The sequence below is a fragment of the Danaus plexippus genome, chromosome 6 (assembly GCF_018135715.1).
Source record: "Danaus plexippus chromosome 6, MEX_DaPlex, whole genome shotgun sequence".
NCBI lineage: Eukaryota > Metazoa > Arthropoda > Insecta > Lepidoptera > Nymphalidae > Danaus > Danaus plexippus.
In genome coordinates this window covers 4,741,736-4,761,081 of record NC_083540.1, presented here as the reverse complement: position 1 = coordinate 4,761,081, position 19,346 = coordinate 4,741,736, and the positions used below count along the sequence as shown (strand labels likewise).

The 19,346-nt window shown below is 31.0% G+C and overlaps 1 protein-coding gene across 6 annotated transcripts in view; it reads right to left on the bottom strand.

Annotated features, from left to right (window-relative positions):
* Positions 1-18,930, bottom strand: part of LOC116778772 (potassium voltage-gated channel subfamily KQT member 1) — a 37,267-nt gene extending 18,337 nt beyond the window's left edge. For 5 of the 6 annotated variants that reach the window (XM_061529838.1, XM_061529837.1, XM_061529840.1 and 2 more), the window contains exons 1-7: positions 17,964-18,014; positions 8,773-8,946; positions 7,877-8,011; positions 4,081-4,163; positions 3,000-3,175; positions 404-532; positions 84-194 (exon numbers count right to left, since the gene is read on the bottom strand). In XM_061529838.1, coding sequence (XP_061385822.1) covers positions 84-194; positions 404-532; positions 3,000-3,175; positions 4,081-4,163; positions 7,877-8,011; positions 8,773-8,946; positions 17,964-18,013 — 858 coding nt within the window. In that variant the 5' untranslated portion in view covers position 18,014. Of the gene's footprint in view, positions 1-83; positions 195-403; positions 533-2,999; positions 3,176-4,080; positions 4,164-7,876; positions 8,012-8,772; positions 8,947-17,963; positions 18,015-18,665 lie in introns of those variants that run through there. The other variant, XM_061529839.1, reaches the window with a different exon arrangement.
* Between the last annotated feature and the right edge of the window lie 416 nt (positions 18,931-19,346).

The following is a 19,346-nucleotide window of genomic DNA, read 5'->3' as shown; positions in this document are numbered from 1 at the left end:
GAAAAATATAAACTTGGTTTCAAAAGCAAATGTAGTAATGTATAGGTAATAATTCTAAATTAACTAGATATATAGAAACTCACAGCAGGGAGAGCAAAGAAGGATATTCCGAGTAGGGCACAAAATGAAGCTATGAATTTTCCCTGCCAGGTTTGTGGTACCATATCTCCGTATCCCACAGTGCACAGCGTGATCTAGGAACACCAACACATTTCAGATAGTGAATGAAGTAACAAAGTTATCAATCCAATGATATCGTATAAATATCTCATACATCTGTAATACGTACGTAATCATTACTTTAAATAATCTCTAGTAAGAGATCCGAATAAGATAAGCCTTGACATCATTATTTTTTATTGGGATAGTAATGGTAGAAACAATAACTAATAAAGAAACTCACCACTCCCCACCACAAAGCTTCGGCAAAATTTTTAAACTTGGTGTCCGCTACATCTTTTTCAGCTAAATAGACCAAAAATGATGCAAAAATTAGCCCCAGGAAGCCTATGTATAGGGTGGTTATTAGTTCCTGAAAAGGTTGACACAATCAATATAATGGTTAATTTTATACTTAACAACAAGTACAAAGTAAATTATTTATAACCTAGCATTTAAAAAAAATACGACCTAAATATCGTCACACTATCAAGGTGTTTTTGATTTTCGCGCAGTCTTATGCTTCTGTGAGTTTCGTTTTCCGGCAACACGGAAAAAGTTCTCCTATTCAGAAAAAGTGTATCACACCAACAATGGTTTGTGTTTAACTCCAACCATTCATACTGTGAAGACAAACAAAGAAATCCGAGACGATCAAAACGGTTTCATGGTTCTTAAGGCCTTATTATTTCTATACAAAAAAAAATCTAATCCACATTTTTCTTTTAACACATAAAATATTTCAAATCTTTGATAAGAAAATAAATGTTATCCCACTCATTTTATGGAGTTCCATAAATTTTATGTAAGGGATTATCGCGCCACATTATACAAGTAGAATGCAATAACGGCAGTGATTTATAAAATGAAACCCTGCAACGTTCGGAAGAAAACGGACCAGTGAATAATGAAAGTCAGCTGAATTATATTTTGCTTATCAAATAACTTCACCAAAAACTGTTACTTTTATAAGCTTCTATGCTGTTGAAGTTGATATGTTCATAAACTGTAACATATGTAGAAGAATGCTGCCAATAATGCAGTGATTGGTTTCGCAAAACAATTTTCGAAATTAAGTCGGAAAATTACTTTGTGTCTGGATTCAAGTACCCAATTTCTTAGTCAATATTGCAGAAGGAGCGAAAATGCGGCCGGATTCGGTTTATTTACTCTGCATTGTGATCATGCAACTTTAATTTGAACCGTTTGTGAGTATATATATTGAGTCCCGCCTTGTTTGTATCTATTTGGTCGGTAAAGGAAATTGCGACCGTTCCGGCTTGCTAACTCATCGTACTTAGAAAGATGTATATAGGTTAAGACCTTTTATTCAGTAATGTTTAGCAAACAAAATGACAATTGCTCGAATTGCCGCAGTTCAAAAGATTCGTTATTCGCTAGATATTTTACTTGTTAACACTGTAGAAAAATCATGTTACTATTTACTAGTATTTTCAAATGAGATTTGAACAAATTACTTAATTTAATGAGTATCTTTAGCATGAAAATCAGTAAATCATTCAACGATAAACGTCTGTACAAACTTATCTCGCAAAGTAATTGGGTTAAGTAAACATTATGTCGATAATCCCTTTATAAAGCACAAAGCTAGTAAACGTAAGTGATGTAATAACGATGATTCTTGTAACAACATTGTTACTCTTTTAGTATTATATTCAATATTTCACGTGTTTCGTTTATTTTCATTATACTACCAGATTTCATACACATTTTACAAACTGTGAATTTTTCTACCGCGATATACCATTTTATTTATCAAAGTAAGCATCATCCTTGCTTAGTGATTTCCATTGGCAGCAAACTTGTTAATCACTGACGCTCCAATTACTCTACTGACTATTAGGAAATTTTGCATAAATACTTAAGTTAACTAAATAAAAATGTGTTTCCAGAAATTGTTTCTTTTATAAAAAATTTTTCTGATAAAAATATGTCTATTTTAAACGAAACCAAAAATAATATTCTAATCCGGAATTGGTGGACTTTAGATATTTTAAAAATGATATTAGTCAAAGCACCAGGTGTTTTCTCTCATTCTAGTCAAGTGAGCTGGAAAAGCTTAAACAAATGGTTGCGCAATATTTTCTTGAAGAACAAATTTTAAATACCAGATTTGTTACAGCAAAATAATTCGCCGTCTTTAAATAAGGAGTAATTGAAAAACACCTACGTACACTTTTTTAAAACGTTAATGGTAATGGAAATTTTATGCTCGTAAACATACATAAGTATACATTGGCTATTTAATAAACTAAAGTATAAAAATAATCTTATAAATACTCTATATGTAAGAAACTAGTAAAGAAAGTAATTTGTATTTAAATATTTATGTCAGTAACATTCGCTAGATGTTGAACTATTATTTTACGAGCTCGGACAGAAACGCTTTGAGTGGCCAGCTTTGAATAAACGCCTACGATACCTGAATAAACATGGCGCATTTAAGGAAGTAAAACATTTTTCAAGAGATATGCAAATGTAGGCCGCAATAGTGAAAACGACATGGTGATGTTAACCGAGTACTCACAGCTAAATTTACTATTCTACTTTTTTATGTTTCTAATTAACACGGCCTTCCAAAGACAATGATGGATACGTTAACCTCTAAATGTTTCATGAGATATAGTCATTTGTTTGCAGCACGTGATTATCCAGTTTTGTGTCAAATAACTTGATATTTTTAAAAGGTATAATGTGCTTCAGTCATTCCATTTTTATAGTTGGATTTAATTTTATTACTCGAGACATGAATTGTAGCTTGCTAAAATTGACTAACTATATTATAATAAATTATCAAGTATTTATTTTTTAGTCCTTGCCTGTCTATGTGCGTATACGACGGAGCCTAGTAGTTTCCACGTGCCTCCTCGCCGGTCCATGCGTACCATACGTAATATCTGGAAGAACCGCAATCCGCGCAGAGCTGACGCCGCGAACACCTGCCCAGAGGAACCCATGCCCAAAACCACCATCGATGCCAATATCGTGGTGACATCTATAGAAGAAAACGATTACAATAATCTTGCTTATCCTCTCAATTTATCTGTTTTGATAGAAATCTTGACAATAAAAGATCTTTAAGTGTGTCTATGTTATTATAAATCGTGTTAAAAATACCCAGGTATGAAGATACCCATCTTGGTACAAAGTATAAGCATTTAGATGTATAAAATACTAGTTTAGCTCAACTTTGTAAATTCTTATTTTATTACATCTTCCTTTATCATGTTACACGGATGTAAGTTAAAAATTATTGATGTTGCCAACGATAACGCCCACTGTCCTGAACTATTAATCTATTTAAAAAGGTGTCCAAAAGTACTTGATCAAAAAATAAAAATCTTTAGACCATCATGTATATGTTTGTATGTATGTATTTGTAACTCGAGTCAGAGAAGCAAATGTAAAAACAAGAATAACATTTAAGGTTCATACCTATAAATACAGGCTACATGAAATATTATAAATTCTAAAGTTCTTATTTGATACTTGCCTTTATTTTTGAAATGTTTCTGTTAAGTCTAGAATTACTTGGTCTTTAATTACTCAGTCGTACCAAAGCGACAGACGTTAATAGGTCAAATGTCAACTTATAATAAAGTGAAGTAAGTATAAGCTCGAACGAACAAATCGTGCAGCAATGTTGGAAGTAAGGTTTAGTCTCGAGACGGCTGGCTCCCCAGAGAGTGAAAAGGCGACGTCGTGCGCATGAAACACTGGCTCGAGGGAATACCAAAAATGGAAAGGTCAAGTAGGTAAAATAAAGGACACGTGGTAATTTGGACGTTGAGTTTTTACGAATGTTTTTTCCCCTTTCACTTTGATATTTGCGAAAATTCAGAACAATGGGAGATAAAAAAAAAAAATGTAATATTATTGTACTAAAAAAATTTGTCTTACCTATTATACAGAAAGGGCGCCTCAAGAATTTGAGGCGCCCCATTGATCCTTGGTATCGTGACCTGCATCCTGACGACCATAACCTAAAATGAACAACATATAAATAGACCTGAAAATATGTCATTAATAAGTTAATAACAAAGTAGGTGCAGAAATGAAGTTTCCGTAATTCAGTTACGACATTTTGCTCAACTTGGTTAGTGGGGTTTTGTTTGGTAAGTGAAGTCTCCCTAGTGCACTGTAAGGTAAACATAATGTATTATGTAATGGTTATACCATTTAATGTTCATAATTATGAATATGGAAGTTACACATCGTACGGCCTTTGAAACTGAAAGTCTAATATTTACAAGCTTTTTTTGGACACTACGATATAAAACTTTATATAATATTAATTTTATGTATTCTAATAACCACCACTTCGTCATAATATCCATAATTAGCTTTGTATTATAGATAAGATCAAGAGAATTATATGCTTTTAATAATATAGAAAGCGTACTTTATTAATATTCTCGTTAAGTCTATGGAGTTTTGTTGATGTACATAGAAACGGGTCATTAAACTAGGCTACCCTAAATAAATGTATACGAAAAATCATAGTGGCTGGGTGTGTTGTATTTCCCCTGTGATTCAGACCAGAATAATCAGGACCGTCTTAACCATATTGGCATCAGACTCCGAAAATCACCGCGTAGCGTAAAGGAAACTCTCCACGCGGATTAAAGAAAATCTAATAACATTTATTAATAAAAATAAAAATATATAATTTATATATTAGTGAAACAAGAGAATTCGCTCTTTATGTATGATATTCATACGTTGCCTATAAAGCAATATTGTGTTTCAGTTATGTGAACTTTATTCGCTACATAACTGGTGTGAGTGTAGTAGACGTCATGCTGTTCAGTCACGTATGAACTCGAAACGTTTACTACAGTGAGACGTATCCAATACTATCCTTTTGTCTATGAACTGTATTCTTTTATATAATTCTTTTCAAATTTTCTAACTATTTAATTTTTACAAAGATTTGAAGAAATTTCCACCAACACTTATTAATTTCTTTTAATGGAATATATTTTGCATTCGACAGAAGAAAACCACCTCGAAATAAAATTAAATGTATAAAAAAAGTAATTTTGTTATAATTAAATATCAAAATGTATGTAAAATTTTACTAATGTCGGTTATTGCTAACTTATAAAATCTAATGGTGAATGTATGTACATAGTATTATACAATATTTTCCAATTGTTAATTTTTTATTTTATTTTATTTTGTAGTTGGTAGAGCCTAGCTGTATTCATGTAACTACAGATTGAACATGGTCTAGCTCGACCGGGGAAGTACTACCCTGCCACAAAAGATCGGGGTGAAGTAGCCTTTAATGGCTGCGTTTCGTCCGATGAGTGAGAAAGCCGGTTGCTCTTTCCCTATTCCCACCTTTTCCTGTCATTTTCTTTTTCCCACCCCTCCCTATTCCTAAAAAACCAAGAATGGCAACGCTCAACATCTCTGTTGCGGATGTCCATGGGCGACGGTGACTACTGTCCACCATTCAGCCGCTGCTCGTTTGCCACCTTTCACATTAAAAAAAAGAACTAATTAAAGTCAGGTGACTTTTTTGTGGAGCAATGTATGCCATAAAATTCCTCCTTAAATTAAAACATAGCATTTAAAAATGTCCAGTCAAGTTTATATTCATTTGAACGTTTCTTTAACTTTCTGATAAATTTATGCAGATACGTTAACTTAGCTCTTAAATAAAGCTCCAGTTTCGGTAAAAATATCTTAATTTGCTCCAAATTTCTTTCGCTGAAGCATCATTTTCATATCCGCAACAAGCTAATAGTAGATGAAAATCAAATCTGTAGAGTAAGCTCAGTGGGTAATCATAATTCGTCCACTTTAACTTGAACTTTCATCGACTTTTGTCGATTGTGCCTTAAAGCATTAATCTAGCTTGTTAGCATTTTTTTGCATTCATCAGCATCTGGCCGTTCTATTTCTTTATTTCTACACTCGAGAGAGTCAGTAGTGCCATATCATTCAATTCACTATTAATAGTTTAGCCTTTCTGAAGATATTAAAAAGTTGTAATGATAATGACCAGATGGAAAAATATGTTAGAGATAATCGTTGATCGATGACTTTTGATGTTTATGATTCAAATAGGATTTATATTTTATTTCTTGTTACGTACCAAGAAATCACTTTTATTTTTATTTCTATTGGACATAGTTTGCATTATCTCAACCTCTTTTCTGGGCCGATATAAGTAAACTACATTTGCTTTCATGCAAATGTTGTTTACTTTTGCATGAAAAAATCTTCGTGTAAAGTTGTATAAAATAATGTTTTTATTTCAAATTTTTAATTGTTTTGTACACTTTTTTTTTTTGTACCAAGTAAAGCTGTTTCATTATTTTCAAGGTGTTTGTACAAAAGCCCTTTCATTCAGAGTAAGAGTAAATATTCCGGTCCAACGTCAACACTGTGCTGTTATACGGATGTGAGTGATACGTGGAAGGTTACTAAGGACATTTCGTATCGGCTTCAGATCTTCATCAATTGGTGTCTTCGCCGTATTCTCGGTATTTACTGGCCCGAGAAAATTTTCAACGTTAATCTGTGGCAACGCTGCGGTGAGATACCGATTGACCTGCAAATCAAAAGTCGCAAGTGGAAGTGGATAGGCCACACGCTCCGAAGGGATCCGGAACACATACCGAGGCAAGCCCTAGACTGGACCCCTGAAGGAAAGCGAAAACGTGGCCGCCCTAAGCAGACCTGGCGGCGGACAATCATTGCAGAAGCTAAAAACATCGGCAAGCCTTGGAACGACATGAAATGATTATACTAATCTAGAGTTAAATTTATTTCTTCTACATTGATGCCTAAAGAAACTAAAAATATATTTTTTTATGTCTAAAAATATATATTTTTATTGTTATAATACATACGCTTAATATGAAATTAAATATAGTGTTGGTGAATTGGAAAGCTTGATATTTTTTTAAATATTCATTAAAAAACGTTATATTCAAATAAATATAATATTTTCATATAAAATAAAATGTACCCATCTATTCATCATGGTTACCTAATTACTTATATATTGCTCAATTACTCATCGTTAAGCTTGGAAATATTATACATTGGTTACGTTTCGTAATCAACACTTTCTAAGAATTCGTAGATAGAGTGAACGAAATGTTTGTCATGAATTTCGTGGTTAAAACGATATTTTCTATGTGAATGTTTCACTTATTCCTTCTGCCACTGTGTGGGAATAACATGTGTATAAAAAAATAAAAAAAAATACATTTGCAACAATTTATTCTTATTAATTTGCTAAAACGAATGCTTTAAATTTTATGTGAGTTCCTAAAATCATATTTTCCACATTATATGCTTGGATTTTTACTAAAATTTAAAAATCCTCTTGGTGTAAAAAGATTTTTTTATTCTTCACATTCAGTATTCTAATCAGTATTATAATTCGTAAATGTAAAGACACTTAAAAGTATATATGTTTAAATAATATTAATAAGAAAATATACAATTATTTGTGTAGTTTACATTAAAGAGATTCAATGAATCTATCGATTATTATATAATTTCTTATATCGTAATAACATAACCTAGCTTTGTAAACTTATTTGCTAAGTTAGTCACATTTTTATTGATCGGACTGAAGTGGACGATATCAGTGATGAACCGTGACCGCTTTGATTACTTTGTTGACAAACTGAAATTATTTGTATTATAGTATTATATAAAAACTGATTACCTTAAAAAAAATTCTATAGCGAACCATACGACGACTACGGTCTCCATATAGAATAGGACGATGCCAGCTTTCGCCTCGTATTCTTCTATGGTGGAGAAAACAGACAGCGACAAACACATGAACACCATCAGGAACCTGATATGTAACAACCATTAAAGCAGTATGTCAGTCATATATATGTAGACGTTTGTTTTACATATATGTATAATCATGTACCAGTATATAACAGTGATTGTCTTACAAAAGTTCCTCATAGATCTTCCGGGATCGTTAATATATTGTACATTGAAGACACTGTTTAAAAATACATTACAACGTAATAAACTTGAAAAAAAAAAAAGTGTTGTTAAAGTATTTTTTGGTTTTCATCTGACGTCACTTATTATATCGACAAGGACGAAGATCTTTCAAACCGTAGAATATGCAGCCATCTTGACTATATAATATTTTAACGCAATAAATATATTTTCGTGTTTGTAAAGTTTGATTTTCATAATTTAGTAATAATATAAATTAATTTGCTACATATAACAAAAACGAATATGTACTGAAAACGATGCGACCCTGTTTAAGTTTTCTTGCAGGGCATTCACAAGCAAATTATTATTCAATTTATATTGCTGTTGAATTTTATTTCGAAACTAAAGTTAAAAAATTTCTAATAAACTTCACGAAAACAAATCAAATGACATCATGTTCAAATAATCTTTAGTATAAGTGTGAATAGATTCAATGGTTATTAAAAAAACATACTTAAATATTACGACCGTAGTAAAATAAAGATACTTACCATATGTGTTTTATTATTTACGGTTAATAAATTTTAAACGATAATCCGTCCACATTATCTACGGTAAAAATACACAATACAAAGTAGGTTAATGGTTCTTACTCACACAATCATATGATATAGGACGGCCTTAACACCACGTGGCCGTTCAAGGAAATTATAGAACTTGGATTGCAGGCGTCGGTAGCGCGCGTCGCGACGCGTGGCGCGGTAGCTGAGCGGCTTGCCCAGAAGAGACATCCGAGGCGTCGCCAGCCGGTCGCCGCCACGCTTGCACTCACTGCAACACACCGCACCCATCACCACACACGGCCACCCACCACCGGCTCCTACACAACACTACCGACGCTTACAACAACCAAACATCATTGTTATTACCACTCACTTTTAAATCCGAATCAAAGATATAACACTTTTCGACAAACTTAGTTCAACTTGCAAAACAAATTTGAGGGCTGCTTTTGATAGAGCTTTTTGTGATTCTTTAGCTGAAGTGTAACCCCATTGTCACGGGTCACCGGTTTCAAAGAATTTTTATACGAATTTTATCTTTGAGAGATTTGTTTTTGTGAATGACCAAATAAAATATAACGGTGGTTGTTTAAACATCGTACAATATTCCCTCAGTTGTTTCAAGCGTGTCTTGTTTGTCATTTGGCGTAGCGGTTTTATGTATTCAGTATGGAAAACCTGCACGTTCAATGTTTGTCTTTTTTTTGCTATCCCAATTGTTTTTACCGGCTAAAATATTTTGTTTACTTTTCAATTTTGAAATTACCCACAAGGACAATCAAAAATTAAATGACATTCTAAAAAGGTTTTCTTAACTATGGTTATCTTCACTACTTGATATTCAATTTTTTCAATTTATTAAAGTAATTAATGTGAATCTTAAGATATTTATTAATGACTGCACTAGATATTTGTTATACAATAACGCGTGCTCAGGTCGCACAACTACCTAGTTATAAGTCCTTGAAATAGCGTTGCAAAGTTTGGATAACATTGACAGAGGCAAAAGCAAGCCAACTAATAAATTCCGTATGTTATTTTAGTAAAATGACACCTTTGCTTACCGCCAACTATTAATAATGCTTTAATAGAGATATAAATAAAAAAGAAAAGTGTGAAAAAGTTTTTATAGTTATTGAGAAAGCTTTTTTATTTGTAATTTTATAAATAATATCTCTCTTGATACTTCTATATTCATATATTATATTCATATAATTAAAAATTTATTTCGTTATTAGGAGATGCAACAGATTATTTATATAAACGTTTATATAACTTTAACTTTGTGATCGCGGACGAGCGTTTCTGACTTTTAAGCTTTTAGGGAATGCGCGGAAAATAAAACGTTTGAGATATCAATTTTAACAGAAATAAAATAAAACATGTCAATGATTTCTTTTGTTGATAATGGATAAGCTATAATGTCGAATAATATGGAAGTATTTTTTTCTAACTTATTAGTGGGCTTGCATTATTAAGGCTATCTAATCTTAAAAGATCGGGATTTGAGATTTAACTAAAAAGTTTAATCCTTTGCCACGAAGGTTAATTATATTTTCATAATCCAAGTCTTATTAATCAGTACCGCGTTTTAAATTTTATGAAGGCAATTTAAATTTTACAATGAGAGTCCCGTTTCAAGGAAGGAGTTGAACCGTAACGTTTCACCGCTTTGGATGTGCTCGTACTGATTACACGCTTTGTAATTTTCTAGCGCCGCCACTGCCTTTGCTGGTTTAAATCTCTAATATTTACATTGCATGGTTTATGGTAGCGCGAATTAGTGTATTATGCATGAATTATTATGATTACTCAATCTAGAGTAAATAAACATTTTTCCTTTGCTCGCGAGATGTATCAGTCATTAGGTGGTGTTTAGCAAACAAATATATTCGGATGTATATTAAGTAAATGTTTGTGTTGTAAATGAGAAAAATATGATAAATAGAACGTTAGTGTTGTGTGCGCCTAATGTTTAATGTTATGTGATTTGTGGAGTTCCTTATGAATATTCATCTCATCCTCTTAATAACGATGCCGGCGCTCAGATGAAATAAATCTAATAATATTTCAGACAATCTTAAAAAGTCAAAAACAAATGTACATATACAATAATGATTATGTTACTTAGTGGTGTTAACAAATATTATCTATTCCTAACTGTTTCCCTGTTCATATCAATTGCATATCCTGTTTCGTGTATTTTATGCATACAAGTAGGTAATGAGATAATTTTAAAAGAATTAAATGAGTCCCTTTTCTTAAAGTAATCTCGTTAAAATATATTACAAGTAACTTATATAAATGAAAAGTTTCCATAGCAAAAATAAACCGTGGTTAGCGACAACCTTAACTTTTGCCGTTGTAGAACTGTAGTCCCAAATATTTGTTTAGCTGGCGGTTAGTTTAACAACTTAAAAAAAAGTTTATAAACGCTAAAAGGTAATTATTGTATGATGTAACTAAGAATTTGAACTTTCTAATTTCCTTCATATTCACTAGTATTGCTTTTTCTTAATTTGATTCTTCTAAGTCAATCATTAGACACCTGAAGATTAAAAAAAAAAAAAAATTCGATCGTAAGTCATTATTAGATTGTGTTTAATTATGAAGTAAAACTTTAACTATGGTAACAAATTTTAAGGTCTTCTTATTTGTTATCAAATGTATAGAAACCTATTAAAAATAATGACAAAATTTATTTTCTAATTATTGCATACATTTTGAAAAATTATTAACAACATCTCCACTTTATTTCCATTCACAATATGGAAAGCTTTTATTCATTTGCATCGCGTGGTATACCGTGATTTGACCTAACTTTCTCGTTAGGTCAAAAATTCAAACTCTGTTGAATTACGCTCCACATTAATTTGGTGGTCATGACGTCATATCTAATGCAACATTAATAAAACTGCTGGAAATTTTATATTATAAGAAGTAGTTACGTAAAATAGATGAAATCGATCGAAACAGAAGCTGTATTCTGAGATATCTAACAGAAATGACTTAGATAACATTAAGTACAATTTTTATGGATTTGAACCAGCGTTATCTATTGACAATAAAATACGACTCAGTTCTTAACTATGGGATTTTACTTGGACACGTTTTTTGTATACTGATCAAAATTGAATGTAATAATCTTTATAATATCTCAGTATTTGATTTGTCGATTTATGTCTTAAAAATGTGTGACTATAAAACCCATGTTATCATTTATAGTGGGCAAAAAAACTCTTACAATTCGATAGGGAATCTTTCAAAAGGTACCTATATAATTCCAGTATATCCGCATAACTCATAAGGTAGTTACAGCTGTAAGGTTTTCTTTTGTTTCGTGATAATTTTTAAAAGTAAAATAATCAAGGAAAATACCTCATAGTTTACCTGTAAAAAGATAAAAAAATAGATTGAAATTGTTCAAAGAGATTGTTAAGTTCTTTACAATGAATGAGGGATATGGTTTTCATAAAAAATTTTTGCTACATTCATTATTGTCTACAGTCAACAGATTTTATAAAATACCAATTAGTATTATGAAACTCAAATCGCAAAATATGAACACAATAAATTTTTATAAAGTGTTTTAAGTACTGACATGTTGTGTAATAAATAGGTACTTACAATTTTTGTCAGGAGTGCTCAGTGAAACAAAAAAAATACGTAAAATATTGTGTTACAAAATGATATTTATTTATATAGTTCTAGTTTCATGAAACGTTAATAATATAAACAATGATTATAATTGTGATTAAACACAGTTATTCCATGAAATATCGAAAAACGTTTTCATTATAGTCGCAAGGACACCTATTAAAAATATTTATAATTTTACTGTAGAGAGAAAAGTTATTTGAACATTTAAAATCAATTATTTAGCTGAAATATAGTAGTTTGGCTATCAAGTACATTAATAAGTTTTTGTCTATGGTTGTTTGTAGATGATATGTGATATTTTAATATTGGTTACTGTAAAAGTCATAAATATCACGATTTCAATTAAAGAAACCTCCGGACATATTCAATATTCACAATTTAAAACAATAGTTCTCTATACAACTTCTAATGCGTTTGATACAAATCATAATCAAACATTTGACGTGCAGAGTAGTGATTGAAAATTTTATATACGAGTTCAACTACAAATCTAAAACATAGACGCCCCTATTTCCAGCACGCTTAGTGTAACATAGGCATTAACTAAATCAATAAATTGTAGAGCATAAAGAGAAAAAATATCGCTGTTATGATTTTTTTTATTTTTAACTAGCTTTTATTTATCAGTAACATGAATATAAAAAAATATATTATATGCATGTCTAGTAATTTGTAATTAAATAATTTCGATACGAAGGCAATAAACGAAAATTGTAATAATATAGTTTTTTATTGTGATTACTTTGGTTTTTGTTGCATTTGAGTTTCATTTCGTTACTTGTAGTTTTGATGATCATGTTTAAGATTCACATAATGAGATCTAAGATTTTCGCGAGTTTTATTCATTTAAATGAAACTAGTATTTTTCGGATAAACTAAGCGTGATTTATTTTTGTAAAAAACTACATATGTTACCTACTACACTACATAGACGTGATGTCTCGTCTGCCCGTAATCACGGTTGCTGAAAAGTAACCGATACGTCGGGAGTATGTAGTTTTTTACAAAAATAAATCACGCGTAGTTTATCCGAAAAATACTAGTTTCATTTAAATGTTTAATGTTTATTGTATTTTGAGAATTATTATAAATTAAAACGACAATAATTTTTTACCGTTAAAAAGTTTTGCTATAAAACATTTTCAACGTTCTAGTCCTTGAATATTATCATATTTTTATTTTACTGTCTAGAAACTCTTTGACATGATAAAATAGTTTTCGTAAACTTTCATAATTACTTAAAATATTCATGAGCGTGCTTAGGCTTTTTTCCCAACTGCCATTACCTAAAAAAGTTAACTTTGATGTTTGTATGTGATTATGCCCAAATTATCATAAAACGACGTGTCGATTTTATGTATACAAAATTATACAACACTTCTGTATTAAAATAATTTTCAGTGATCGACATTTACAACAATGAAAAAATAATAAAAAAAATAACAGTCGAATACAATTTCCAAGTTGGATGGTTGCAAGCAATAATTGTGAGTAACTAAAGATCCGTTTCAATTTAAATTTTTTGCCTTATAAAAAATTACATAATACATGCTATATTTTCAACATGTAGCAACTTTTCAATATTTTAAAACGCGTTTTTCATGTCATTCCGATAGATAAATAAAGCTAACACAACCATTTCTTAACTAGTCGTTAAAATAAAACATTAAAAAACGGAACAATTGAAATCACTTAAAGTCCAGTTTCCTAGTGTATCTGTTAAGCAATTTCGAGTAAAATTAAGTAAAAACGGTCCGTGTCGTCTTCAGTGCTTGGATAAGGCAACGTTCAGTCTATTAACTCATATAATAACCTCAAAATACATATTCATATATTTTTTAACAACCAAATTTATGTGTAAAATGCTCCATTCTACTAATAATATAAAATTTTTCATTATATAGCAAAATATAAGCTTCTGAACAAAATCATGACAATAGTATAGATATATAATATTCAATTCCTATTTTAAACTTAGTTTATTGTTTTAAGCTACTTTAGAATTTAAACTAACGAGCAGAGACTTAAGGGCTACTCGAAGAAAGGCGGCCAGCCCCAACCAAGCTAGAATTTTTAAAAAGATTAAATAGACAGTTTTTATAAAGATTTTAAAACGTCGATTTGTATAAACGGGAACATTAATAAAATAAAAATATTTTTCACCTTAATATACACATACAAATGCATCGCTTTTGACGTTGCATATACGATAAATCTTTATTTATTCAAAACTAGTATAGAGAAATTCTTTTATATATGTATTTCAAAACTAAATTGCTATTTTCTTTCTAACATTAAAGTTTTGAACTCGGTTATGAAACACAGCTGTGCATCGGAAATAAATTTAAAAAGTCGTATTTTTATTCAAGTGCTAACTAGACACCTCTAACAACGAAGCTAAATAAAAAATATATATTGTATGACTAGATTCAGCTTTATTGCATGATAAGAAATTAAAATGTAATCTAATAATATAGATGAAATTTTAAACTGCAATGTAATGTTATATATGATGGTACGTCTATTAAAGATTTGTTATAAAAAATATTGCATTAAAATACATGCGTTCTCTTAATTAAAATTAAATTTAAAACGGAACATGAATTCAATGTGCTGGGTTCAATACATTTTCTTTATTGGAAATATCATTATCGGAGCCACAGATTTTCTAGTAATTAAAAAAAACTTGATATCGGGAATAATTAAGTTATATTACTAATTGTATGTGATCTTCATAACAACATTAATTAATATAACTGCTTTGGAATATGGCTATAAAAATATATCTTCCTGATCATTACAACTCATAATATTTTGTGGTCATGTGTGGGTCGTTGTTGCCTTTTATTAAGGATAATATTTGTGAATGTCTTGTTTGTTTCCTGACAATAATGTTTACAGCTTGTTAAATTTGGTAACGTCAAAGTTTTTTGGCGTTATGCAAAAATTATTCTGGCTTCTTTGAATATGTATGTCGTAACTAACTTAGTTTTCCTTGATACGGAATTAAGGTTTAGTCGTGCTTGTACTGGCTTTGCCTTTGGCGATATTGCATATGAGGGTATGTAAATCTGCTTCATTAAGTTATTTGAGGTTACGCGAACAAATAGTCATTATATGTTAAATAAGATTTTGTTAGGCTTAAGTGTATAAAATTTTATCATTTTACAATAAATAAATTAAATAAATAGTTAGATTTCATTTAAAAATGAATATGTGAAAAAAAAAATAGTATTAAACACGTTACACTCTAAATAGTCCTTTAATAGTAAGTCTATTGTGTCAAGGCACAGGCAAGCTTTCTTAATCTTAGACATCGATCTATAAAAGCGGCACGGCTTGTGAGGCCTACACTTCTAATATTGTATTTTGTATTGTAAAATTAATCATATCTATCAATATATACCATGGCGTATTTTTTGGATAGGTTCTAACACATGTACATAATTTATTTTTTTACATCTGTAATACATGGACTGGAAGAAGAATTGTCCATTTTTTCGCATCACTTTTTATATAAGCTTCATTTCTGTAAATGGATTTGTGCGTATTTAGTTCCTACATACCTTTGCCGGTTTCATTTCCCTAGAATACCTGAGTGCCAGAAGCTAACAGAATCAACTAGACGGCATCAAGTGTAGATCATAAATTGAAATAGAAAGTAATATTGTTATATATATGTAAATTGTTCACAAAAGAGCTATAGGTCTATAACACTGCGGGTATACTGCACCATGTCGCACCCCGATAGCTACGTCATTAAGTAACATAAATTATTCAATCACTTAATATTTGGTAGTACAAATTGCGAGCAAACTATTATTGCTATAAAAAACTTTATAACATTTGGTCATAACTGAAAAAGTATAATTATGCAATATCAATTCATCCATTCATCCTTTATTCATAGATTGAAATTAGCTCATAGTCTCTAATCATCTACTCGAGTTTTTTTATAAATATTTAATGCAATCATTGCTCGGATACGATAAAAATATAGAGAAGGTTATTTTTTTATAAGGGTCCTTTATGTTACCTACATAAAGGTAGTACTATGATTTCCTCAGAATAAATGTATTGTTACATTTTATTTATGAAATGTATTTTAAAAATCTTACAAGAATAATCTATGCTTCGGTAATGTTAGAAACTAAACGAGGTTTGGTTTTGTTACTATATAATTGCGTTATCCAACGTAAACAAATAGTTTTGCTTGTCTGAATTTATGTGTCTATAATATAAAACAAGATTTTCGATAACAAAACAATATATTATTAATTGGATTCCCTATTTCTATGATCTAATGTAAACAATGTTATATTAAATAAAGCAAGTTCAGCCCATCAGTTTCTGAAACATACAAATGTTCGGAATTAATTCGATTGACCTAATCTTGTATCTGATATATTGTATTATGTATTAAATTCAATCTTTAAGTTTCCCGTCGGCTTTTACAAACAGAACTTCTATTGCAACCTATGGTAGCTTCCTTACAAACTTACTGACTGACATGATAAGTAAATTAGACGATTCAAAGCCGCTTGTAAAGAACAATTCCAAAGTATATTGTGATCTCACTTGAATACCAGTTACTTAACATTTCAAATAATAAGAAAAATATAATTTAACCATTGAATTCTTCACCACAAAATACCAGTAAAGGAAAAAATTCAATCGAGTCTTTTAAATGGCGATTAATTACTCTCATTTACGGGATTTTGTTTTCAATCGTTTATATTCAAAAACGTTTGGCCATAGAAACCATTCACTGCTATAAGGAAGACTTCTTGATTGCTTTCAAATTTCGATAGGGAAGTATCAATATGCTTAATCGAATTTCTTTATATTACATAGCTATAATTTTATTTCGACTACAAATATAGCAAACCATTTATTTACTTATTTATTTATTTGATACAACCTGTACATAACGTTTGATTGGCTACAATGAAGATCATTTCATGTTACTTCATGCCCCAATCGCTCTATAGGTTAGGTATAGATTCTTTAAGTGCATTTACCATTACATCCTAATTCCTAATATGTGTAGGAAATATGGAAGGATTGCATTCTAATTGCGAGTATGGGAACTTAAGTTGTATAAATAAATACTTAATTAATTTCATTGGAATTCTATCCCGCCGTTCTAGTTATGTGAAATTATAGTGAAGGTCAACATGCTTTGTTCAACAGCTTATTTGCTATAGTTTATTTTACATTGGCGCAATAAAATATTTCACAATGAAATTTTATTAAAACTAAAAATCTATTTTCTATGGGTTTTTATAATGATTTTTTTGTTTTAAAATACATGGAGAGTCAGTATTGGATTTTGTACATAGAGAATGATGTCATGTATACAGGTAGATTAATCGTAGATAGATAGAAGTGAAACGAGAAAAAGTAATATAAAACAGATAGGAAGGAGGTTGAATTCTTCCTAGCGGGATATATTTAGAGTGATCTAATCTTGGTATAATCTAACTACAGCAAAAACAAAAACACAACCGTGTAAAACGTTAACGAAGAAAATGTTGGGCTAGTAAAATATATAGAATAAAAATAATCGTCTACGTTATATCTAAATATAAAAAAATAAGGAACAAAAATACTGTAATGTATTACCTATGAAGTATAGCATCTTCATGTACCCGTACACGCCTTGTTGATTTCATTTCACCTAAACATTTATGCCAATCAATAGGTATGTTATTGCACAGCATATAAAATGATTTTCAGGTCGTGGACGGTTATGATGATTGTGTTGAACTTTACCAACCACAGTGTCAATAAATAATTGTCATAGGTATCATAGTGATTTATTATTTGAGTATTGATTCTATATAGTGTAGTATGTTGGTGTATTGACATTCGCATATATCGAATTTACTTAAATCATGGAATAAATTATAGTATTTCAAGATTCTAGTGTTACTTTGTAATAAATAAATAAATAAATATTTTATCTTTCATTGTCGAAACGAAACATAATATCGTTAGCCGAGGCTAGCGACTGTACATTGAATGATTACCGCCAGAGGTTTTTTAAAATTATTATATTTAAAATATGAAAAATCTTTTGAACCCAACACTACGTTTAATGGTAAACTATCGATCCAAATATAGAAGGGCACTTTGTGCGCCATAAACTGAAGTTTCAGTTAGCATTTACCTATTTAAAAATCATAAAGAGACAAACAGTGCGACACAAAGAGCATGCTTTATTTCAACTAATCGTTTGAGTAAATGTCGTCCAGCGAGATTAAAACAATTTACTAATATTAACTCGTCATGAAAATATATCCCAACCAGGCATTACTTACATACCTTGAATTTCACAGCCAATCTAAACAACTAACAACTGACATCCATAAATATTTACATTCCGGTGTATAGACGTAAAACGCGTAATCGCGTGCGTTACGGGCTACGAGAGGCGAACGTAGACGTGCGCCGAGGGGACGAGGACGGCACGGCGCTGTGGCGGAAAGCGCGCGGCGCGTGACGACCGGCTCCGGGGCGCCGGCATAATAGCCGGCTGTAGGAGACTGGCCCTGGCTCCGAGCGCCGAGTGCCGACTGCCGACTGCCGACTGCCGACTGCGCCTCCGTGCGCCGCCGCGTCCGCTCGACCCGCCCGCGCACCTCTAATTCTAATTGCTGGCCATCTCCTACGATCCAGGTCATCGTGCCCCAACTCGAATTCACTGCGTTATGAGAAATTCGTTTGTAATTTGAATATTCTATATTCGCTATCTTTTTTTCAATTCGTGCTGAAATTACCTTTTACAACGAAAAAAGCTTCCGCCTCTATTGCCAGGCAATGTTCCTTGAGCTTTATGATGGATGAAAATTTCTTACTTACTTAAACAAAGTTTTTACCTTAATTCTCTTTTTGCTCCTTATTGCCTTAACAGTTTAGATTTTTGTCAGCTCTGTGATTATCAGGTACCTAGTTTAAATACATAAACAGCCTAATTTATTTGAAGTATAAATTGGCCTCCATATT